The sequence below is a fragment of the Haliotis cracherodii genome, unplaced genomic scaffold, assembly GCF_022045235.1.
Source record: "Haliotis cracherodii isolate W230 unplaced genomic scaffold, xgHalCrac1.p SCAF_12, whole genome shotgun sequence".
Lineage (NCBI taxonomy): Eukaryota > Metazoa > Mollusca > Gastropoda > Lepetellida > Haliotidae > Haliotis > Haliotis cracherodii.
In genome coordinates, this window is record NW_027266267.1 from 17,050,840 (window position 1) to 17,070,209 (window position 19,370).

General features: G+C 40.8%; 1 protein-coding gene across 1 annotated transcript in view; it reads left to right on the plus strand.

The window, feature by feature from the left end:
* Positions 1–3,751: 3,751 nt before the first annotated feature.
* The window catches only part of LOC139457105 (contactin-5-like), a 44,832-nt gene continuing 29,213 nt past the window's right edge, over positions 3,752–19,370 (plus strand). The window contains exons 1-2 of the mRNA XM_071238543.1: positions 3,752–4,091; positions 4,759–4,901. Of these exons, the coding sequence (XP_071094644.1) occupies positions 3,752–4,091; positions 4,759–4,901 (483 nt within the window). The remainder of the gene's footprint in view (positions 4,092–4,758; positions 4,902–19,370) is intronic.

Below are 19,370 nucleotides of genomic sequence, written 5' to 3' on the forward strand. Positions count from 1 at the left end.
TTTCAAATCTAGCTAAAGGATGTTTGATAAATCGTGTTTGATGCACACTATCATTTTTTGACATTTGGTCCTACATTTATAATACACGAATGCCTTGTCCTGGTATATAGTTTCCCTTTTGCTAAATGTGAGATCTCACATTGTGACAGTTTACAGGATATGTGCTAACATCTTATAGACACGACCCTTAAAATTCAGTATACTCCCAAACGAAGTGTTCCTCATTATAAAGAAGTTGACGGCCATAAATTAGTTTCCTTATATACCTCTTTCTGTCTTGAGATTGAGTCCACAGTATAATCTGCTTGTCCATTTTGTGGTGGAGCAGCTATTTTGATCTTGTTGTACACACTTTTTGTTGTTTCTTCGTATATTCGATAGGGCTTAACCAAGCATACCCAGAACCAGTAATGAAAATTGCGTGAGCATTTGTAGCATTTATATTATTTTTCATGTATTAATTTAGAAATTTTCCTTCAAAGAGACATTGACCTTCAAATGTACCTTCTAGGTGGTTTAAATAATCATTTATTTTAGGCAAACCTTTAATAATATCCTACACAGAAAGGTATTTGAAAACGGTGATATGTATGTGTTGTATAAATCGATTATTAATGAAATTAGCAATGGGAATATAAAATTTGCACATTTTTATAATATAGGGGGTTGGGTAACATATTACCAATTTTTAAAATAGCTTAAGAAGCTATATGGAATATGAACACTGCCGTTTCATCATAAGAGGTGTCGGATCATTTTGAGATATCAAACGGCTTGGTTGATAATATTTATAATTCATTACCGCTCATTTTCCAATAGTTGGAAAATGAAAATAGAGTTAAATGTACCATATTTGGGCATATTTTTACTAATATCTCAATTTGTGAGAAGACATAAATAAAATAATACTATTAATTCAAAGGGAACCTTATTTGATGTTCTCTATTTTTACAAAATAAAAGTGCATTTTGACCCAAAACCAGTATCTGCCACCAAAACATTTGACCACAACCATACTTTTCTAGTCCGTTGGATACAAAAACATAAGGAAAATCTAAGTTTCCTTTGTTCTACTATGGGAGGGGGATGTCGGCAGTTTTCGTTTTTCTCCAGCATCGAATTCTCTATATTAATCTTCAATGCTTGCTGTATCTATCTATACAGGCTTTACAATAATATTCTTCGTTGATCAATTGTCCATAATAACATAAGCCAGCAGCATTAATCATCACATCAACATGTATCTTTAAAAGTGGTTTAATTGTTTACCTTTGCAATTCCTGTAACATTTAATGAAACATAATAATAAAATTTCAATCTAGGGAATTCCCAAAATAATTGAAGGCGTCATTAGGAACACCTGTCTTATTTCACTTCCGTCACATAAGATCCCACTGTCTTCGCTAAAAGCAATTTTAATCGTAAGTCGCTAAGATGTGTCTCAGCTAGGACAGCTTCATGAATAGGCCGCCTGGTCGATATGGACAAAGTAACATTGGCCGACTTGGCTTGTCATACCACATTTCTAGCAATAGACATGTTGGACTTTGACACACAAATATCAGCATACAAGTGGGAACAGGCGTGTGTGGAGTTGCCTTGTTTAGTACACTGCTCAAAGATTTGCCCCGATTAGGATTTACAGATTAGACCAATACCTGTTCTACAGTAGGCTGACGCCCAGAGTTGTAACTTTAATGAAATTCAGAGCTGGCTTTAGAGTCGATTCATGCTCACATCCTAATGTTCAAAGAAATGACATCTTCAGAACTGTATATTACGCCCTATTTTGACAATAGATAATTAGACGCATGCAGATATACTAGCCACATAAAGAAACTGTGCACGGAGAAAATATATTCTGGATTGAAATACAACACAGCAAGAACAAAATGATGCAGACGCTGTAGCAGCTGAATGATCGGAGCATAAGAAAATGTCAACGGGACCTGAACAACATCTGTTACGATGACGTCAGAAGATCAAAATGGAGTAGGGGGTCAAACGACAAAGTCACAAAGTCAATAACGGGTATGACCACCCTGTGCTTGAATCACAGCAGTGCATCGGCGACGCATGGAGTCCACCAAATGGGCATGGAAGGCCTGGGGAATGGCCTGCCATATCCTCTTCAAATCCTGTGCCAAGTCACGGACGTTATCTAGAGGATGTGGAAGACGACGCAGACGGCGCTCCATTTCATCCCACACATGCTCTATTTGGGAGAGATCTGGAGAAATTGCAGGCCATGGCAGTAACATGACATTGTTATGGTGAAGGAAATCCATTGCGACCCTAGCCGTGTGAGGACGAGCGTTGTCCTGTTGAAATGTCAATCCCGGTCCCTGACGTTGCAGGAAAGGAATGACCACAGGCCTCAGAATCTGATCTCTGTAGCCAACACCGGTGAGATTGCCCTGAACAACCACCAAAGGGGTTCCATGCCGTGCTGTTATCCCACCCCAAATCATCACAGAGCCACCTCCAAAACGATTCCTCTCCACAATACAGTTGCGTGCATAACGTTCTCCCAAACGCCGGTAGACACGTTGGCGCCCGTCACTGTGGGAAATGTTGAACCTCGATTCATCTGTAAAGACAACATTTCTCCACCATATTCGAGGTTGGCGAACATGATTTCGACACCATCTTAGACAGTTGACTCGATGACGGTGTGTCAGGATGGGACGTATGGCAGGGCGTCGTGGTCGAATCCCGTACTGACGTAAACGATTCCTGACAGTGTTAGGATGGATACGGCGCAGTCCAGGAATTGTCTGAGACGTCGTTACTGCCGTTTGGAACCTGTGTTGGAGATGTGTAACTCGAATCCATCTGTCCTGTCTTGGCGTCGTTACTCGGGGACGTCCTGATCGTGGGTGGTCGGCAACGTCATTTGTGTTCTGATAATGCCTCACCAATGCCGATATCGTGTTACGATGGCATTGGAAATGTGTTGCCACCTGTTGTTGCCTCATTCCCGCTCGGATCATTCCAATGGCTTCATGACGCTGTGCAGCTGTCAATCTTGGCATGATTTGCTTGTGATATGCTTGTGTCTGCGCCTGAGAAGTTTTGAATTTTTGAATGACCACAGATCATGCTTTCCAAAGTGACAGCGAATTTTGAGTTGCACATGCTGTGTACAGCTGCACAGGATGCACGTGCAGTAACACATTGCACGTCCATAGGCCCCCATCAATGACGTCATATCGCATGGCACGTGCATGAGCGTTTGAATGTCTCCAATAATTGCTGTGTTCAAATCTATCTTTCATATATGGACGGTGTGCCCTTATATCTATATTTTCTCCGTGCACAGTTTCTTTATGTGGCTAGTATACTTTGGCATACTCGTTGATGCAATCCTTTTATAATCTGAATAAAGAACATCAATTTCTGAAATAATAATGTGATGAACATGGACATGGTAGCGCTTGTGATGAAATTTAGGAAGTGAGAAATATATAAGCATAAACGTTGGTTAGTTATACAACAACATATGAGGGTCACGAGAGGGACAGTGGTCACCGCAATGTGTTGTGTGGAAGTGCGTCCCTTTTATTAGGCGTGCCGGAAACCTATTATTCGCCAGCACCATACCCATGTTGGTTGGTCTCACCAAAGTGGTAAACGTATAAGACATGCATTACTGTCCTCCAACATCAAACTAACACACATAATTGAAACACTGTTCAACACAGCATAAACAGCATAAACCACTCACTCATTTACTACCAACATACGAAACATGCAACCTCCAAGTCATAATGTTTCAGGGTCTGCCCCAGTTCTTGCCACCAACAGACGTGTTCCTGTGGAGGGTGTCAGTTTCAGCATCACCTGTACACTAGATGCAGCTGTCACTTCAACTGTCCGCTTCTACAAGGGTGATACTTCTATCCAGGGAGCCTGCTTATCATCAGGCACATGTGGGACATCTGTCTCAGGATACAACGTGAGTCTGGACAGTACATCCAGGATCCTGACTCTAGACATAACATCACCAGATTCCACCAGAGACAGCGGGACATGGAGATGTAATGATGGTACCACAGTGTCAAATATGATCACATTGTCACAGTTTGCAGGTGGGTTTTATGTGTTTGAATCGCGCGTTGGTTAATGACAACAATGAAACTAGACACAAGAACTGATTTGTAAATAAATACAATCAGAGAGTAGACAACAAGTCGCAACTTAAATGGACGTTACAGTTCGTGTGTGGGAAAGATAATGAAAAAATTTGTGAGAACGGCGAACATTTCTAAGCTAATTTACACTGTTTACCAACCTCCCCCCACTCCAATCAGCCTAAATGTTTTGTATATACCAGTCGGGGACATCGCACAAATCACTCATTACATATTAGCTTTACAAACGTACAGCACAAATGAACAGAAAACAATTCTCCCACATCAAACTGACACACATGATATATCTGGGGTACTGGTCACAACAGTGTTAAACTCACCTCACCCCCGGTTTCAGTTCCACGAATCTAGGCTATCAGAACAAATGTACATTATATCTCATACATATACATTGTAATGACATACTCTTGGATGTTTATATTTATTAATCATTGTCTTAGTTATAATATCAGTTTTAAAAGTTCTAGTCAGATGGTGAAGTATTCAGGGCGGCCGTACAGTGTGGTCCCGTGTAGATTCTATTCTTGATTGACTGGGCTGTGTGAACTTTGATGTAATTTATAGATCTACACAAGATTTTATTTGTATCATTCCTTCTTACCAGCTGTCCTAGACTGGAGCTCTGTGACATTCTCTCCACAACTGACTTCTCTCCCGTCCTCCGTGACCCCACAGAACACCATCTCCGTCACAGTGACCACCCCGTGTGCTGCCCCTGCCGCCGTCATCACATGGAGATACCAACAGGTAGGAACTGTATGTTCATCTTGATGCAAGAGATCACCTTGTATAATTGGTTTCAGATCAGATTTGGGGATTTTACGACTGCTTCAGCCGTTGGCTATGTCGCAGTCTGGGCCAGATGGTTTTAGATAAATAAGTAATATTAAGTAATAATAGATAAACGTCAGGCCCAAAAAGAACTATGAATGGGGGTGAGTAAAGATAGGAAAATAAAATAGTAAAGCGGTGGAATTCGATAAGAGTACTTAGAGGCAGTGGAGAGCCTTGTCTGTAACATAAGAATATAATAGTAATAGATATAAAGTGCTATGATTATATGGGTGGGGACGGGTGTGTGTGTGTGATGGGGTGTGGGGTTCGGAGGTGGGTGTCAGGCGTGTAGTGTCGGTGGCTTGTGGCCGGCTGACATTGATTGAGAGAGACTGGATAAATAAAGTCTGACTGTTAGTTAGTATGGATATAAGGCAATTTTACGCGCGGACGTCGGAATAGAAACTCCGCGCTTAGAATTTCGATCTCGATCCGAACCTTGTAAAGTGTAGATTAATAATCAGAGTTTTAGGGCTGGTAACTTGTTTAGGATTGGTCTAAAGTCTGTTTTGTAGGTTTGTATTGTTAACAAATTTGGATATTTGTGCGTATCTGTTGTATCAGATGGTTGTAGTAGTTGTGTGATGTTGTTTTTGCATTGTGGAGGGAGGGACTGGTATAATTGTAACTGTTGTTGTTTGTATTGATTCAGTTGTTGAAAATGTGATTTAAATCTTCTGTTGTGTTGCAATGTGTGCAGTTTGGGTGTGGGTGTCTGTTTTGACTGCACTTTTTGTATTTAATTTACATTGGCCGCTGTGGATTCTATATATTTATTTTTTATCTGAAAGTATCAACTTGGCACAAGTGCGGCATGTATTGACAGGTCTATTGAAAAGGGTCAATATCCATGTGGATTTACAATATTAAATATTAATTTGGAATTTATTTTTTATATGTATTTTGATGAGTTATTTAGTCTCGGCTTTGTACTGGTACTGACGTTTATTATGGGTTATGGGTGTTTAGCTGATACTTTTGTTGCTAAATCTGCAAGGTCATTCCCCTATATGTTCAAGAGCCCAACTTGAAAAATGTTGACAACTGAATGACAGATTATTGGCTTATGCTTGCCTTTGTACTGGCACGTGCATTTCGCTTTACTGTTTTCCTCCATGACATTTTTGAACAAGTGTGAAAACAATGCCGTTCATGTGAGTCAAAGGTGATTCCAAGTAATTTTGCTTCTTTTTTGAAAGTGATAATTTCATTGTTAATTGTCAGTTTGGTAGTTAAATTTGGCATGTGTTTCCTTTTTAATAGTAAGCCAATTGATTTGGGGGGGGGGGGGGGTTCGGGGGGAGGGTCGGGTAGCCTTGTGGTTAAAGCGTTCGCTCGTCACGCCGAAGACCCGGGTTGGATTCCCGACATGGGTACAATGTATGAAGCCCATTTCTGGTGTCCCCCGCCGTGATATTGCTGGAATATTGCTAAAAGCCGCGTAAAACCATACTCACTCACTCACTCACTAATGACTGAGGGTCTGTTAATGTGTGGTTCTTTAGGCCGAGAAGTGAGCAGACTTGGCATAAGCCTTTTCCTTGTTTAAGTTAGGAATATTGGGGTCGGAAAATGTTTTGGAAGTTCCTTTTATAGCTTTGAATTATTTGGTTTTGGTTTTCTTGTTTGTCCATTCAAAAAGTGCTGGTGAAGGTTTCCAAAAGTTCTCTTTTGGCTGCCCTCATGAGTTCTTTTGTTGAATTTCTTAGGGGTTTTTTTAATAGCCAAATGGAATTTAGTGATATCGCACTTATCTTTATTGATTTCTGTTTTCCTTAGTTTCCTTGATTGAATAATTTCTGAGCGCCACCATGGTGCGGGTGTAATGATTATAGTAGTGAAATTTGTATCGAAAATTTCGTTGTCAATGTATGTCATGGATGTTGATTTGATTGCAGAGTTTATTGTATGCCCGCCAGTCTGCTTTTTAAAGATTAAATTTTGTTTGCTGGGAAATATATCTTGAAGGAGGGTTTGGGTTTGGTGGGATTGAATTTGGAATGTTCTGTACAGTTGAGATAGTAATTTTGATGGGACAGTGGCCACTGCCCCAGGCGAACCGACATCACTTCAACCAGCTAGGACAGCCACAGGAGCCATGACCAGACGACACCGGTGAAATTGACAACACAAGCTCATGTCGTGAAATTCACAACACAATATAATGTATTTAAATTAAGAGACTTACGCTTTAGGGAAATATGAGAGCCAAAATTCCGGAAACGCAAGATGGTTTTCGAAAACATTATTCCACTACTGACCACATGTTTACACTTTATGCTGTTGTTCAGAAATATCTATTAAGGCGTAAGAAAAAAGCTTTATGTAGCATTCGTTGACTTTAAGAAAGCGTTTGGTTCTGTCAATCGACATAAACTGCTTTGTTTGCAAAATACAGGCATGAATGGTAAAATGTTTCAAATGTTAAAAGGTATGTATACAAATGTAAGAGCATGTGTTCAGTGTGGTGGTTAGTTAACAGACCTTTTAAATTGTCCGCCTGGTTTGAAGCAAGGCTGCTTATTAAGTCAACATTTGTTTCATCATGCACTTTCTCGGCGCAAGAAAGGTATGTGGTATTGGGGCTTAATTTAGAAGGTGGTAGATGGTGTGGTTTGTTTACTTTAATGCCTTTACGGCTGTCTGAATGTTTTGAACATATTTGTGGTAAAGGGTGGATACCAGGGCCAGGGAATGGATTTTCTTGGCCGTGGGACTAGATAAACTTCTTGTTGAAATGCTTAAATGTTCTAATGAAGTAATACTGCAGTTTTTGTCGAAATATTTCAATAAGATAATATATTCAAGTGGCCGTTTGTGGTTTGTTTACTTTAATGCCTTAAGGGCTGTCTGAATGCTTTGAAAAGATTTGTGGTAAAGGGTGGATACCTGGACCAGTGAATGCATTTTCTTGGCCGTGTTTTTTTTAAGGAGAATGGCAGAGGTGTGGGGTATATTTGTGAGGGTGTCTTTAGTGATTGGAATTTTTGAGTTACCAGTTTTTGTTTTGAGTGGAGATTTTGTTTTGAATGTAGGGTATCGGTTTCTCCTGTCTGGTTTGGTTGGGTGGATTCGGAATGGCTGACCTTAGTGGGATGAGTGATTGTTGGAGTGCGGGAGGCTGGTGGGGGAGGGAGAAGATTGTGGGTATGGTTGGATTTACTTTGTATCTTCATGTGTAGGTAAAGTAGTGGACTTGAAGGTGAGGAAAACTGGCAGGTACCTAAATGGCTGACAAAAAAACAAGGGGTTATTCACATTGATCACAAGGATACACAAGAAGACATACCTGGGGTTGGTGTGCGGTTGTTGATGTTTTTGAAGTCTGTGATTTCCGGGTTGGGATGGTAGTTTGTTTGCTACGTGTATGTATTCTGCTTTGTCTTCTTGTGTTCCCTGTTTTTGTGTTAGCCGTTCAGGTGCCTGCCATGTAATAGTTAAACCGTCAATTATTGCGTGCGTGATTGTGAGTGTCTTGTGAGGGGAAGGTGACCTTGATCCTCTGCCGCAGTTGTGTACATATTTGAGTCGACTGACTGACTGATATAAAAGATTTAACGTGCGCTTTCCGACTACAGCGTATTTCGCACACGGGCCTGGTCGGACCATTTAGTGTATTCCGAGAAGGGTGAAAGTGGTGTGTGCAACCCAAGAGGGGGCTTTTAGGGGTTGCTTATATTGATTTTTTGAAATTTTTAAATTTGGAATAAATGCCGAGGTGGGTGGAGGAGGGAACTAAGGGAGCCGGGTGAGGTGGGTGTTTGTATGTTTATTGGATTTTGAATTGGTAGATTAATTAATTTTTAGATGCGCTTAATAAGGTCTGTTTTGATTAGGAATACGCCTAGGGCCTTGAAGTTTTCTAGTTTATTTTGAGGGTTTAGTATTTCATCTAGAGTAGGAACTTTATTTAGATTGAGGGCGGTTTGTAGTGTGGTTCTGTGTGTTTGATAGTGGGTGCAGTGAATGAGTGCGTGTTCTGTGGTTTCGGGTTGTTTGCAGTGGGGGCAGTTGCCTGTGGTGTGTCTTTTAAGTTGTTTTAGGTGGTTATTTAGGTTGGTGTGTCCTGTTTGGAGTTTTGTAATAAATCTGTCAATTTTTTTAGAGGGGTGTAGGATTTTAGGTTTGGCTAGTGGTTTTCTGAGCACTTTTTTGATTTGGCTATTTGAGTTTTGATATTGATTATGCCATTTTTTGGTTATTTTTTGTTTGTTTACACTTTTAATTTCTGATTTTGAGATGGGTAGGTTTAGGCTTATTTCTGGTATTTTGAGAGATAATTTAGCTGCTTTATCGGCGCTTTCATTGCCGTAAATTCCTACGTGGGCGGGGATCCACAAGAAGGTTATTTGTTTGCCTGCTTTTGTTAGGTCGTTGGAGCTTTTAAGTATTTGGTTTATTAATTTAGGTCGTTTTTTGGTATTTTTGTTTTGGAGGGCTTGTAGTCCACTAAGGGAGTCAGTGAGAATTAGGATTTTTTTGTTGTTTTTAGATTGTTGGTTATGCAGGGCTGAGGCCATGCCCATAAGTTCGGCCGTGAATATAGATTGGTTGTTAGGGAGTCGGTAAGATTGTGTGGATATAACTGGTTGTGTGGTATGGACTCCGAAGCCTGTGTGGTTGGAGATCGGGTCTGAAGATCCGTCAGTGTATATGTGACACCAATTTGGCCAATTTTCGTGTATGTATGCGAGTGTGGTGGTTTTAGCTATGTTTGGGTCGGTTTGTTTATTTATTTGGTTAGCTAGCGTTGTGTCTATTTGGGGTATTTTGAGTTTAGGGGTGAAGATATTTGATTTTTTGCAGTTTTGTTTAAGATTTTGAGTTTGGTGTTCATTGAGGTAGTTAGTTATTCTTTGGGATATTGGGGTGAGTAAGGGGTGTTTGCGAGCTAGAGCTTGGTTTCTTGGGCTAATGTTTTGGTTAATTAGGTTTTGGATGAGAGGGTTTGTTTGGGACGCGGCCCAGAAGTTAAGGCTTAGATGTTCCCTGCGTAGATTTAGTGGCATTTCTCCTGGAAGGGCCTGAAGTGAGGTGTAGGAGGTGCCATGTTGGGTGCGTGTAATTAGTTTGAGAGCCTGATATTGTATTGAGTCAAGTTTTTTAGAAAGAGAGTTGTTTAGGGTATTGTATATGGCACAGCCGTAGTCTAGTTTTGATCTAATTAGTGTTGTATATAGTGAGAGGAGGGTATCTTTGGAGGCTCCCCAGTTAGAGCCGGTGAGACATCTTAATGTGTTAAGGTCTTTGCTGCATCTAGTTTTTAGGTTTTGGACGTGAGCCTCCCAGGTGAGGTGTTGATCGAAAATAAGTCCTAAGAATTTTGTTTGTTTTTGGAATTTGATTGTTTGGTTGTTTAGCTGGAGGATTGGGTAGGCAGGTTTCATGTTTTTATGTTTGAATACTACTCCTGTTGTTTTATCTGAGTTAAGGGAGAAGCCCCATTTGTCTGCCCATTGTTGTATTTTATTTAGAGATTTTTGGATTAAGTTTTCTGCCATTTTAATGCTTTTAGTGCGGATCCATAGGGCTCCGTCATCCGCGAATTTTGAAGTGTTTAGTTTAGGGGATAATCCCTCGAATAGATCATTTATCATTATATTGAAGAGGGTTGGGCTGAGGATGCTGCCCTGGGGAGTGCCATTTTCTAGGGGACACTGGTCCGATAGTGTATGGTCTATACCCACGGTAATTTTGCGATTGTTTAGGAAATCTTGGATGAAGTTTATTATTTGACCTTTTAGTCCTATTTTTTTTAGTTTTTGTATTAGCCCGTGGTGCCATACCATATCGAAAGCTTTAGAGAAGTCGAGGAATATGCCTATGGTGTATTGCTTGTTTAGCTGTCCTGTTTTTATATCCTGTTCTAGTCGGGCAAGGTTATCGAGAGTTGATCGGCCAGGAGTGAAGCCGCTTTGGTCAGGATTTATGATGTTGTTTTGGTCTAGGTAGTGCTGTAGCCTATTTTTAGTCATAAGTTCCATTATTTTGCAGAGATTTGAGGTTAAGGAGATGGGCCTATAGGAGTTTGCCTGATCTGCTGGTTTATTTGGTTTAGGTATTGGGATTACTAGAGCTTCCTTCCATGAGGATGGGACCTGTCCGTTTAGGTAGACTAGGTTGTATAGTTTAAGTAAAGTTTGGAGTAGTTTGGTAGGTAAGTGTTTGATTATTTGGTAAGAGGTGAGGTCTAGGCCAGGGGCTGTTCCTTTTTTTCTATTGTTTAGTACGTGATTTAGTTCTTCTATGGTGTAAGGTTGATTTATTTCTAGGTTGTCTTGTCTGTTTTCTTTGGAGAATTTGGTTTCTTTATTTAGTTTATCTTGGAATTTCTTACTGAAGTTACTGTTGCTGCTAACTTTAGAGAAGTGTTTGGCTAGGTTGTTGGCCTTTTGGGTGGGGTTAGTTGAGTTGTTTATATTGGGGCTTTTTTTGTGCCGTTTGATGCCTCGGATGGCGTGAATTTTGCGCCACACCTTCCTAGCGTCGGTGTGGTGATTTAGCTCCTCACAGAATTTTTTCCAGTTTTTGGTTTTAGCAGTTTTAACTAGGTTTTGCACTTGGTGGTTAAGTTCATGAGCTGTTTTGAGATGAGAGGGGTCTCGTTTAGCTCTGTTGAAAGCTGATTTGCGTTTTAGTCTAGTTAACTCTATTTCCTCATTCCACCAAGGGACAGTGGGTTTTCCTGGGTTGGATGATTTGAAGGGGATTGCGGATTTGGCTGCGTTGATTATGAAGTTAGTTAGGTTTTGACAGAATGTTTCGGGGTCTGTTGTTTCTAAATCGTTTAGATTAGCTTCGTTGCATAATTCTTGGAATTGGTCCCTGTTGGCGTTTTTGTACTGAAATTTAGGTTCCTGTTTAGGGGTTTGATTTGGTATTTTTATATTTCCTAGGGTTATATTTATGGGAAAGTGGTCGCTGCCTAGAGGTACTGGGTGGACGTCCCACATCAGACTTTGTGCTAAGTCTGGCGTACATATTGTTAAGTCGATAGCCGACATGGTGTGGTGGGTTTTGTCGTATCTAGTTGGTTGGTTATTGTTTAATAGTATTAGGTCATTTTTTTCGATCCACTCTGATATTAGTTGTCCATGGTTGTCTAGTTTATCTGCAATGCCCCAGGTAGGATGATGGGCATTGAAGTCTCCTAGGAAGATGATTGATTTATTTCCTAATTGGTAAAGGACATCTAGGTCTGTATCTTTAATTGGTTTTAGTGTTGAGTGATAGATGTTAATGATTTTTATTTTTTGGTTATTGATGGTGACTTGGATTCCATTAGCTTCTAGATTAGGAGTGTTTACTTTAACTTCCTCGTAGTTAATATCCTCTCTAACGTAGATGATTAGACCTCCTCCTGTTCTGCCTGGCATGGTTTTGGACCTGTCGGTTCTCACTGCGTTATAATTTGGTAGGTTGAATTAAGTTTTATGTGAGAATTTGGTTTCTTGAATACAAGCTACATGGGGACCTTTATCTATTTTGAATTTAGCTTTGAGTTCAGAACCATGGCCGGCGAGGCCATTGGCATTCCATTGAAAAATGTTTAGGCCTTCCATTGGGAAACTGGGTGGATTTATGTTTGGTTTAGGCTTGGTTTAGGTATTTACTTTAGTAGGTTATTAAGGTTGCTGCTGAAACGGTCGAAAGAGGTGGTGACGAGTTTTAGTTTATGTGCTACACCAAAGAAGGCTTTGGAGCTGGCTTCTGGATTAGACTGCTTTAACACGTAAGCTAGTAGGAGGACTAAGTTGTTTAGATTTTTGCTTGCTACGTTTTGGGTGAGTTTTTTTCTATAGCTTTTGGTTTTTGGGGCTGACAAGGTAAGCTCGTTTATTTCCTCTGAGGATGTGTACTCGTCCTCTTCGGTTAAGTTGTCTTTAGTTTGGTCAATCTGTTCGGTGGTGGGTTGCATGCTGGGTTTGGGTGCGAGAGTCTGAGTGGTTTCTGTAGTTTCCCTGTTGACTGGGTGTTCGGGGGTTGCCTGTAGGTTTGGGAGTGTTGTTGCCCTTGTGGCTGTGATGGCTTGTGTTGGTGCTGGTTGTGTGGTGGTCGTTGTGCGTTGGGTTTTGCTTGCGGGTGTAGATGTGGTAATTGTAGGGTGAGAGGCGGGGAGGGTGAGAGTGTGAGTTTGTGGGATGTGTGGGGTGTTTGTTTCATTTGCGATGTATGCGTCTCGCTGATTTTGGTCCCATACGGAGACTGGGTATACTGTTTTGCGTGCGTGAGTGTTGTTGTTTGGGGGGGGGTGTGTTGGTAGTAGTGGTTTGTATGCTTGCGCGGTGGGTTTTTTGGTTTGGATTTTGGCCGTGTTTATGTCTATATGTCTGTTGGCCTGTTGGGTGAGTGATAGTCTGTGGGGGCATTGGTTCGAGAGTGATGAGTGTTTTATGGATTTGCAGTGGATGCACCAGGGTGTGCATATGCCTGGGCAGTCCGTTTGAGCACAGTTTTTGCATTTAGTTTTTTTGAAAGTACATTGGTTAGCGGTGTGATTATATTGTAGGCAATTAGAACATTGCTTTACTTGCTTGATGTATGGTTTGACCTCTAAGTTATGGTTAGCGCCGAAAGTGATATGTTTGGGGGCTTCAGGGTGTTTAGCTGTTTTTTTGAAGTTTATTATTACAATAGGTGTGGGGGTGGTTTTCCCGTTTCTGTTTGATTTAATCCTGCGGAGGCTAGTTATTTGTGGTTGGGTTTGGATAGTGTTAGCTTCTTTGGCGTATATGTCGAGGTCCTCGTCGGTTTCCCTTGGGTGCACTCGAATAACTCCCCTAGTGTATATTTGCCAGTTAGGTTTAGAGCTATTTACGGTGAATTGGAATATTTGTTTAATTTTAGTTGCTGCTATGTAGGATTCTTGATTTGGGAAGATTATCTGATATCCTTTGAAACTACGTTTGATGTTTAGGTAATTGATTTTTTGTTGCCTTAGCCACATGCCTATTTTATTTATGGTCAGTGTTGGAGCTAGTTGTACTGAGGGGGTGGCCGAAAAAAAGTAGAGGGCCCATGTGGTGATGAGGGCTGCGGGTGAGAGGGTGTGTGAGGTAGGTGATGCCGATGCGTCTAGTTTGCGTTTTTTTGAGTTGCATGCTTGGGGAGGTGGGGTGCTGGGTTGAGTTTCCATGTAGGAGGCTTGAGGGTCTTCATCGCCGTAGCCTGCGGGAATGAGTGAGGGTGTTGCCCTGTCGGAGGTGTTGTGCGCCTCCGCAGGTGTAGGGGATGTAATGCCAGATATTTCGCATATCTCGATTTGTCTTTGGTCTGTCTGACTGACTGACTGATATAAAAGATTTAACGTGCGCTTTCCGACTACAGCGTATTTCGCACACGGGCCTGGCCGGACCATTTAGTGTATTCCGAGAAGGGTGAAAGTGGTGTGTGCAACCCAAGAGGGGGCTTTTAGGGGTTGCTTAAATTGATTTTTTGAAATTTTTAAATTTGGAATAAATGCCGAGGTGGGTGGAGGAGGGAACTAAGGGAGCCGGGTGAGGTGCGTGTTTGTATGTTTATTGGATTTTGGATTGGTAGATTAATTAATTTTTAGATGCGCTTAATTAGGTCTGTTTTGATTAGGAATACGCCTAGGGCCTTGAAGTTTTCTAGTTTATTTTGAGGGTTTAGTATTTCATCTAGAGTAGGAACCTTATTTAGATTGAGGGCGGTTTGTAGTGTGGTTCTGTGTGTTTGATAGTGGGTGCAGTGAATGAGTGCGTGTTCTGTGGTTTCGGGTTGTTTGCAGTGGGGGCAGTTGCCTGTGGTGTGTCTTTTAAGTTGTTTTAGGTGGTTATTTAGGTTGGTGTGTCCTGTTTGGAGTTTTGTAATTAATCTGTCAATTTTTTTAGAGGGGTGTAGGATTTTAGGTTTGGCTAGTGGTTTTCTGAGCACTTTTTTTATTTGGCTATTTGAGTTTTGATATTGATTATGCCATTTTTTGGTTATTTTTTGTTTGTTTACACTTTTAATTTCTGATTTTGAGATGGGTAGGTTTAGGCTTATTTCTGGTATTTTGAGAGATAATTTAGCTGCTTTATCGGCGCTTTCATTGCCGTAAATTCCTACGTGGGCGGGGATCCACAAGAAGGTTATTTGTTTGCCTGCTTTTGTTAGGTCGTTGGAGCTTTTAAGTATTTGGTTTATTAATTTAGGTCGTTTTTTGGTATTTTTGTTTTGGAGGGCTTGTAGTCCACTAAGGGAGTCAGTGAGAATTAGGATTTTTTTGTTGTTTTTAGATTGTTGGTTATGCAGGGCTGAGGCCATGCCCATAAGTTCGGCCGTGAATATAGATTGGTTGTTAGGGAGTCGGTAAGATTGTGTGGATATAACTGGTTGTGTGGTATGGACTCCGAAGCCTGTGTGGTTGGAGATCGGGTCTGAAGATCCGTCAGTGTATATGTGACACCAATTTGGCCAATTTTCGTGTATGTATGCAAGTGTGGTGGTTTTAGCTATGTTTGGGTCGGTTTGTTTATTTATTTGGTTAGCTAGCGTTGTGTCTATTTGGGGTATTTTGAGTTTAGGGGTGAAGATATTTGATTTTTTGCAGTTTTGTTTAAGATTTTGAGTTTGGTGTTCATTGAGGTAGTTAGTTATTCTTTGGGATATTGGGGTGAGTAAGGGGTGTTTGCGAGCTAGAGCTTGGTTTCTTGGGCTAATGTTTTGGTTAATTAGGTTTTGGATGAGAGGGTTTGTTTGGGACGCGGCCCAGAAATTAAGGCTTAGATGTTCCCTGCGTAGATTTAGTGGCATTTCTCCTGTAAGGGCCTGAAGTGAGGTGTAAGAGGTGCCATGTTGGGTGCGTGTAATTAGTTTGAGAGCCTGATATTGTATTGAGTCAAGTTTTTTAGAAAGAGAGTTGTTTAGGGTATTGTATATGGCACAGCCGTAGTCTAGTTTTGATCTAATTAGTGTTGTATATAGTGAGAGGAGGGTATCTTTGGAGGCTCCCCAGTTAGAGCCGGTGAGACATCTTAATGTGTTAAGGTCTTTGCTGCATCTAGTTTTTAGGTTTTGGACGTGAGCCTCCCAGGTGAGGTGTTGATCGAAAATAAGTCCTAAGAATTTTGTTTGTTTTTGGAATTTGATTGTTTGGTTGTTTAGCTGGAGGATTGGGTAGGTAGGTTTCATGTTTTTATGTTTGAATACTATTCCTGTTGTTTTTTCTGAGTTAAGGGAGAAGCCCCATTTGTCTGCCCATTGTTGTATTTTATTTAGAGATTTTTGGATTAAGTTTTCTGCCATTTTAATGCTTTTAGTGCGGATCCATAGGGCTCCGTCATCCGCGAATTTTGGTCTGTCATGCTGGGATTGGGTGTATAGGATGTGTGTGTGAGTTTTGGTGTTTGAGGTGAGGGGTTGTGGATGGAGTGTTTTGGAAGGGGTGAGTAGTGTTTGCGGTGTTTTGGTTGTTTTGGGTTTGTGAGTTGTTTAAAGCTTTAAGAGATTAATTGGAGGGCTTGTGTTTTAATTTGAAGTGTTTGAGTTTGTTTAGGTGGGCTTTGTGAGTGTAGTTTTAGGTTTGGGCTTGGGTGTGAGCGTTGATTAGGAGGTGTAGGTTGTTGTGAATGGATGGGTGAGTGGTTATATAATTACCTTTGAAGTTCTCCCTGGGCTTGCTATCAGCGGTGCTGTGCGTGGGCTTGAGGAGGCTCTGGAGGCTTGGAGAGGTGTTGCTCGCTTGGAGTACAAACTGCAACTGACATATTTGACTTACTTACTTACTTACTTTGGAGATTTAACGTGCGCTTTCCGACTGATGCGTATTTCGCACACGGGCCCGGCCAGGCCATTTAATGTGTTTCCGAGAGGGGCGAGGGTGGTCTGTGCAACCCAAGAGGGGGCTTTAGGGGTTGCTTATATATAATTTTGGAATTTTGAGATTTGGAATAGATGCCGATGGGGTTGGGGAGGAGAACTAAGGGAGCTGGGTATGGTGGATGTTTGTTTGTTTATGTGATTTTGATTTGGTAGGTTATTATGGTTTTAGATGCGTTTTATTAGTTCCGTTTCTATTAAGAATACGCCTAAGGCCTTGAAGTTTTCTAGTTTATTTTGTGGGTTTAGTATTGCTTCTAGAGTGAGAGCCTTGTTTAGATTGAGGGTGGTTTGTAATGCGGTTCGATGTGTTAGGTAGTGTGTGCAGTGGATGAGTGCGTGTTCTGGGGTTTCTGGTTGTTTGCAGTGTGGGCAGTTACCTGTAGTGTGTTTTTTAAGTTTTTTTAGGTAGTTATTTAGGTTGGTGTGTCCTGTTTGGAGTTTAGTGATTACTCTGTCGATTTATTTTGATGGATGGAGAATTTTTGGTTTGGTTAGTGGTTTGCTGAGCACTCTTTTGACTTGGCTATTTGAGTTTAGATATAGGTTATGCCATTTTTTTGTGATTTTTTGTTTGTTTACACTTTTAATTTCTGATTTTGAGATGAGTAAGTTTAAGCTTATTTCTGGGATTTTGAGTGATAGTTTAGCTGCTTTATCGGCGTTTTCATTACCGTATATTCCTACGTGGGCGGGTATCCACAAGAAGGTTATTTGTTTGCCTGCTTTTGTTAGGTCGTTGGAGCTTTTAAGTATTTGATTTATTAATTTAGGTCGGTTTTTGGTATTTTTGTTTTGGAGGGCTTGTAGTCCACTTAGGGAGTCAGTAAGTATTAGGATTTTTTGGTTGTTTTTGGATTCTTGATTGTGGAGGGCTGAGGCCATGCCCATTAGTTCGGCCGTGAATATTGATTGGTTATTTGGGAGTCGGAAGGATTGTGTGGTTTTAGTTGGTTGTGTGGTATGGACTCCGAAACCCGTGTGTTTGGAGGTCGGATCTGAGGATCCGTCCGTGTAAATGTGACACCAATTTGGCCAATTTTTGTGTATGTATGCTAGTGTGGTAGTTTTAGCTATGTTTGGGTCGGTTTGTTTATTTATTTGGCTAGCTAGTGTTGTGTCTATTTTTGGTATTTTAAGTTTAGGGGTGAAGATATTTGATTGTTTGCAGTTTTGTTTAAGATTTTTAATTTGGTGTTCATTTAGGTAGTTTGTTATTCTTTGGGATATTGGGGTAAGTAAGGGGTGTTTACGAGCTAGAGCTTGGTTTTTGGGGCTGATGTTTTGGTTTATTAAGTTTTGGATGAGAGGGTTTGATTGGGACGCGGCCCAGAAATTTAAGCTTAGCTGTTCCCTGCGTAGACTTAGTGGCATTTCTCCTGTTAAGGCCTGAAGTGAGGTGTAGGAGGTACCATGTTGGGTGCGTGTAATGAGTTTGAGAGCCTGATATTGTATTGAGTCAAGTTTTTTAGATAGAGAGTTGTTTAGGGTGTTGTATATGGCGCAGCCGTAGTCTATTTTTGATCTAATTAGGGATATGTAGAGAGAGAGGAGAGTATCTTTGGAGGCTCCCCAGTTAGAGCCAGTTAGGCATCTTAGGGTGTTTAGGTCTTTACTGCATTTAGTTGTTAGGTTTTGGATGTGAGCATCCCAGGTGAGATGTTCATCGAAAATAAGTCCTAAGAATTTGGTTTGTTTTTGAAATTTGATTGTTTGATTGTTTAGCTGGAGGATTGGGGAGGCGGGTTTCATGTTTTTATGTTTGAATACTATTCCTGTTGTTTTTTCTGTGTTAAGGGAGAAGCCCCATTTGTCAGCCCATTGTTGTGTTTTATTAAGAGATTTTTGGAGTAGATTTTTGGTCATTTTCATGCTTTTAGTGCGGATCCAGATGGCTCCATCATCCGCGAATTTTGATGTGTTTACTTTAGGGGATAGACCCTCGAATAGATCGTTTATCATTATATTGAAGAGGGTGGGGCTGAGGATACTGCCCTGTGGAGTGCCATTTTCTAGGGGACATTGGTCCGATAGAGTTTGGTCTATACCCACGGTTATTTTACGATTGTTTAAGAAGTCCTGGATGTAGTTTATTATCTGACCTTTGAGTCCTATTTTTTTAAGTTTTTGTATTAGCCCATCGTGCCATACCATGTCGAAAGCTTTAGAGAAGTCTAAGAAGATGCCTGTGGTATATTGTTTATTTAGTTGTCCTGTCTTAATATCTTGTTCTAGTCGGGCGAGGTTATCTAGGGTTGAGCGGCCAGGAGTGAAACCGCTTTGATCTGGGTTAATGATTTTATTTTGGGTTAGGTAATGTTGTAATCTATTTTTAGCCATTGATTCCATTACTTTACATAAGTTTGAAGTTAGGGATATTGGTCTATATGAGTTAGCTTGATTAGCTGGTTTATTAGGTTTAGGGATTGGTATGACTAGGGCCTGTTTCCAGGGAGTAGGAACCTGTCCGTTTAGGTAGATGAGATTGTATAGTTTGAGTAGTGCCTGGAGTAGTTTTAGGGGGAGTTTTTTAATTATTTGGTAAGAGGTTAGGTCTAA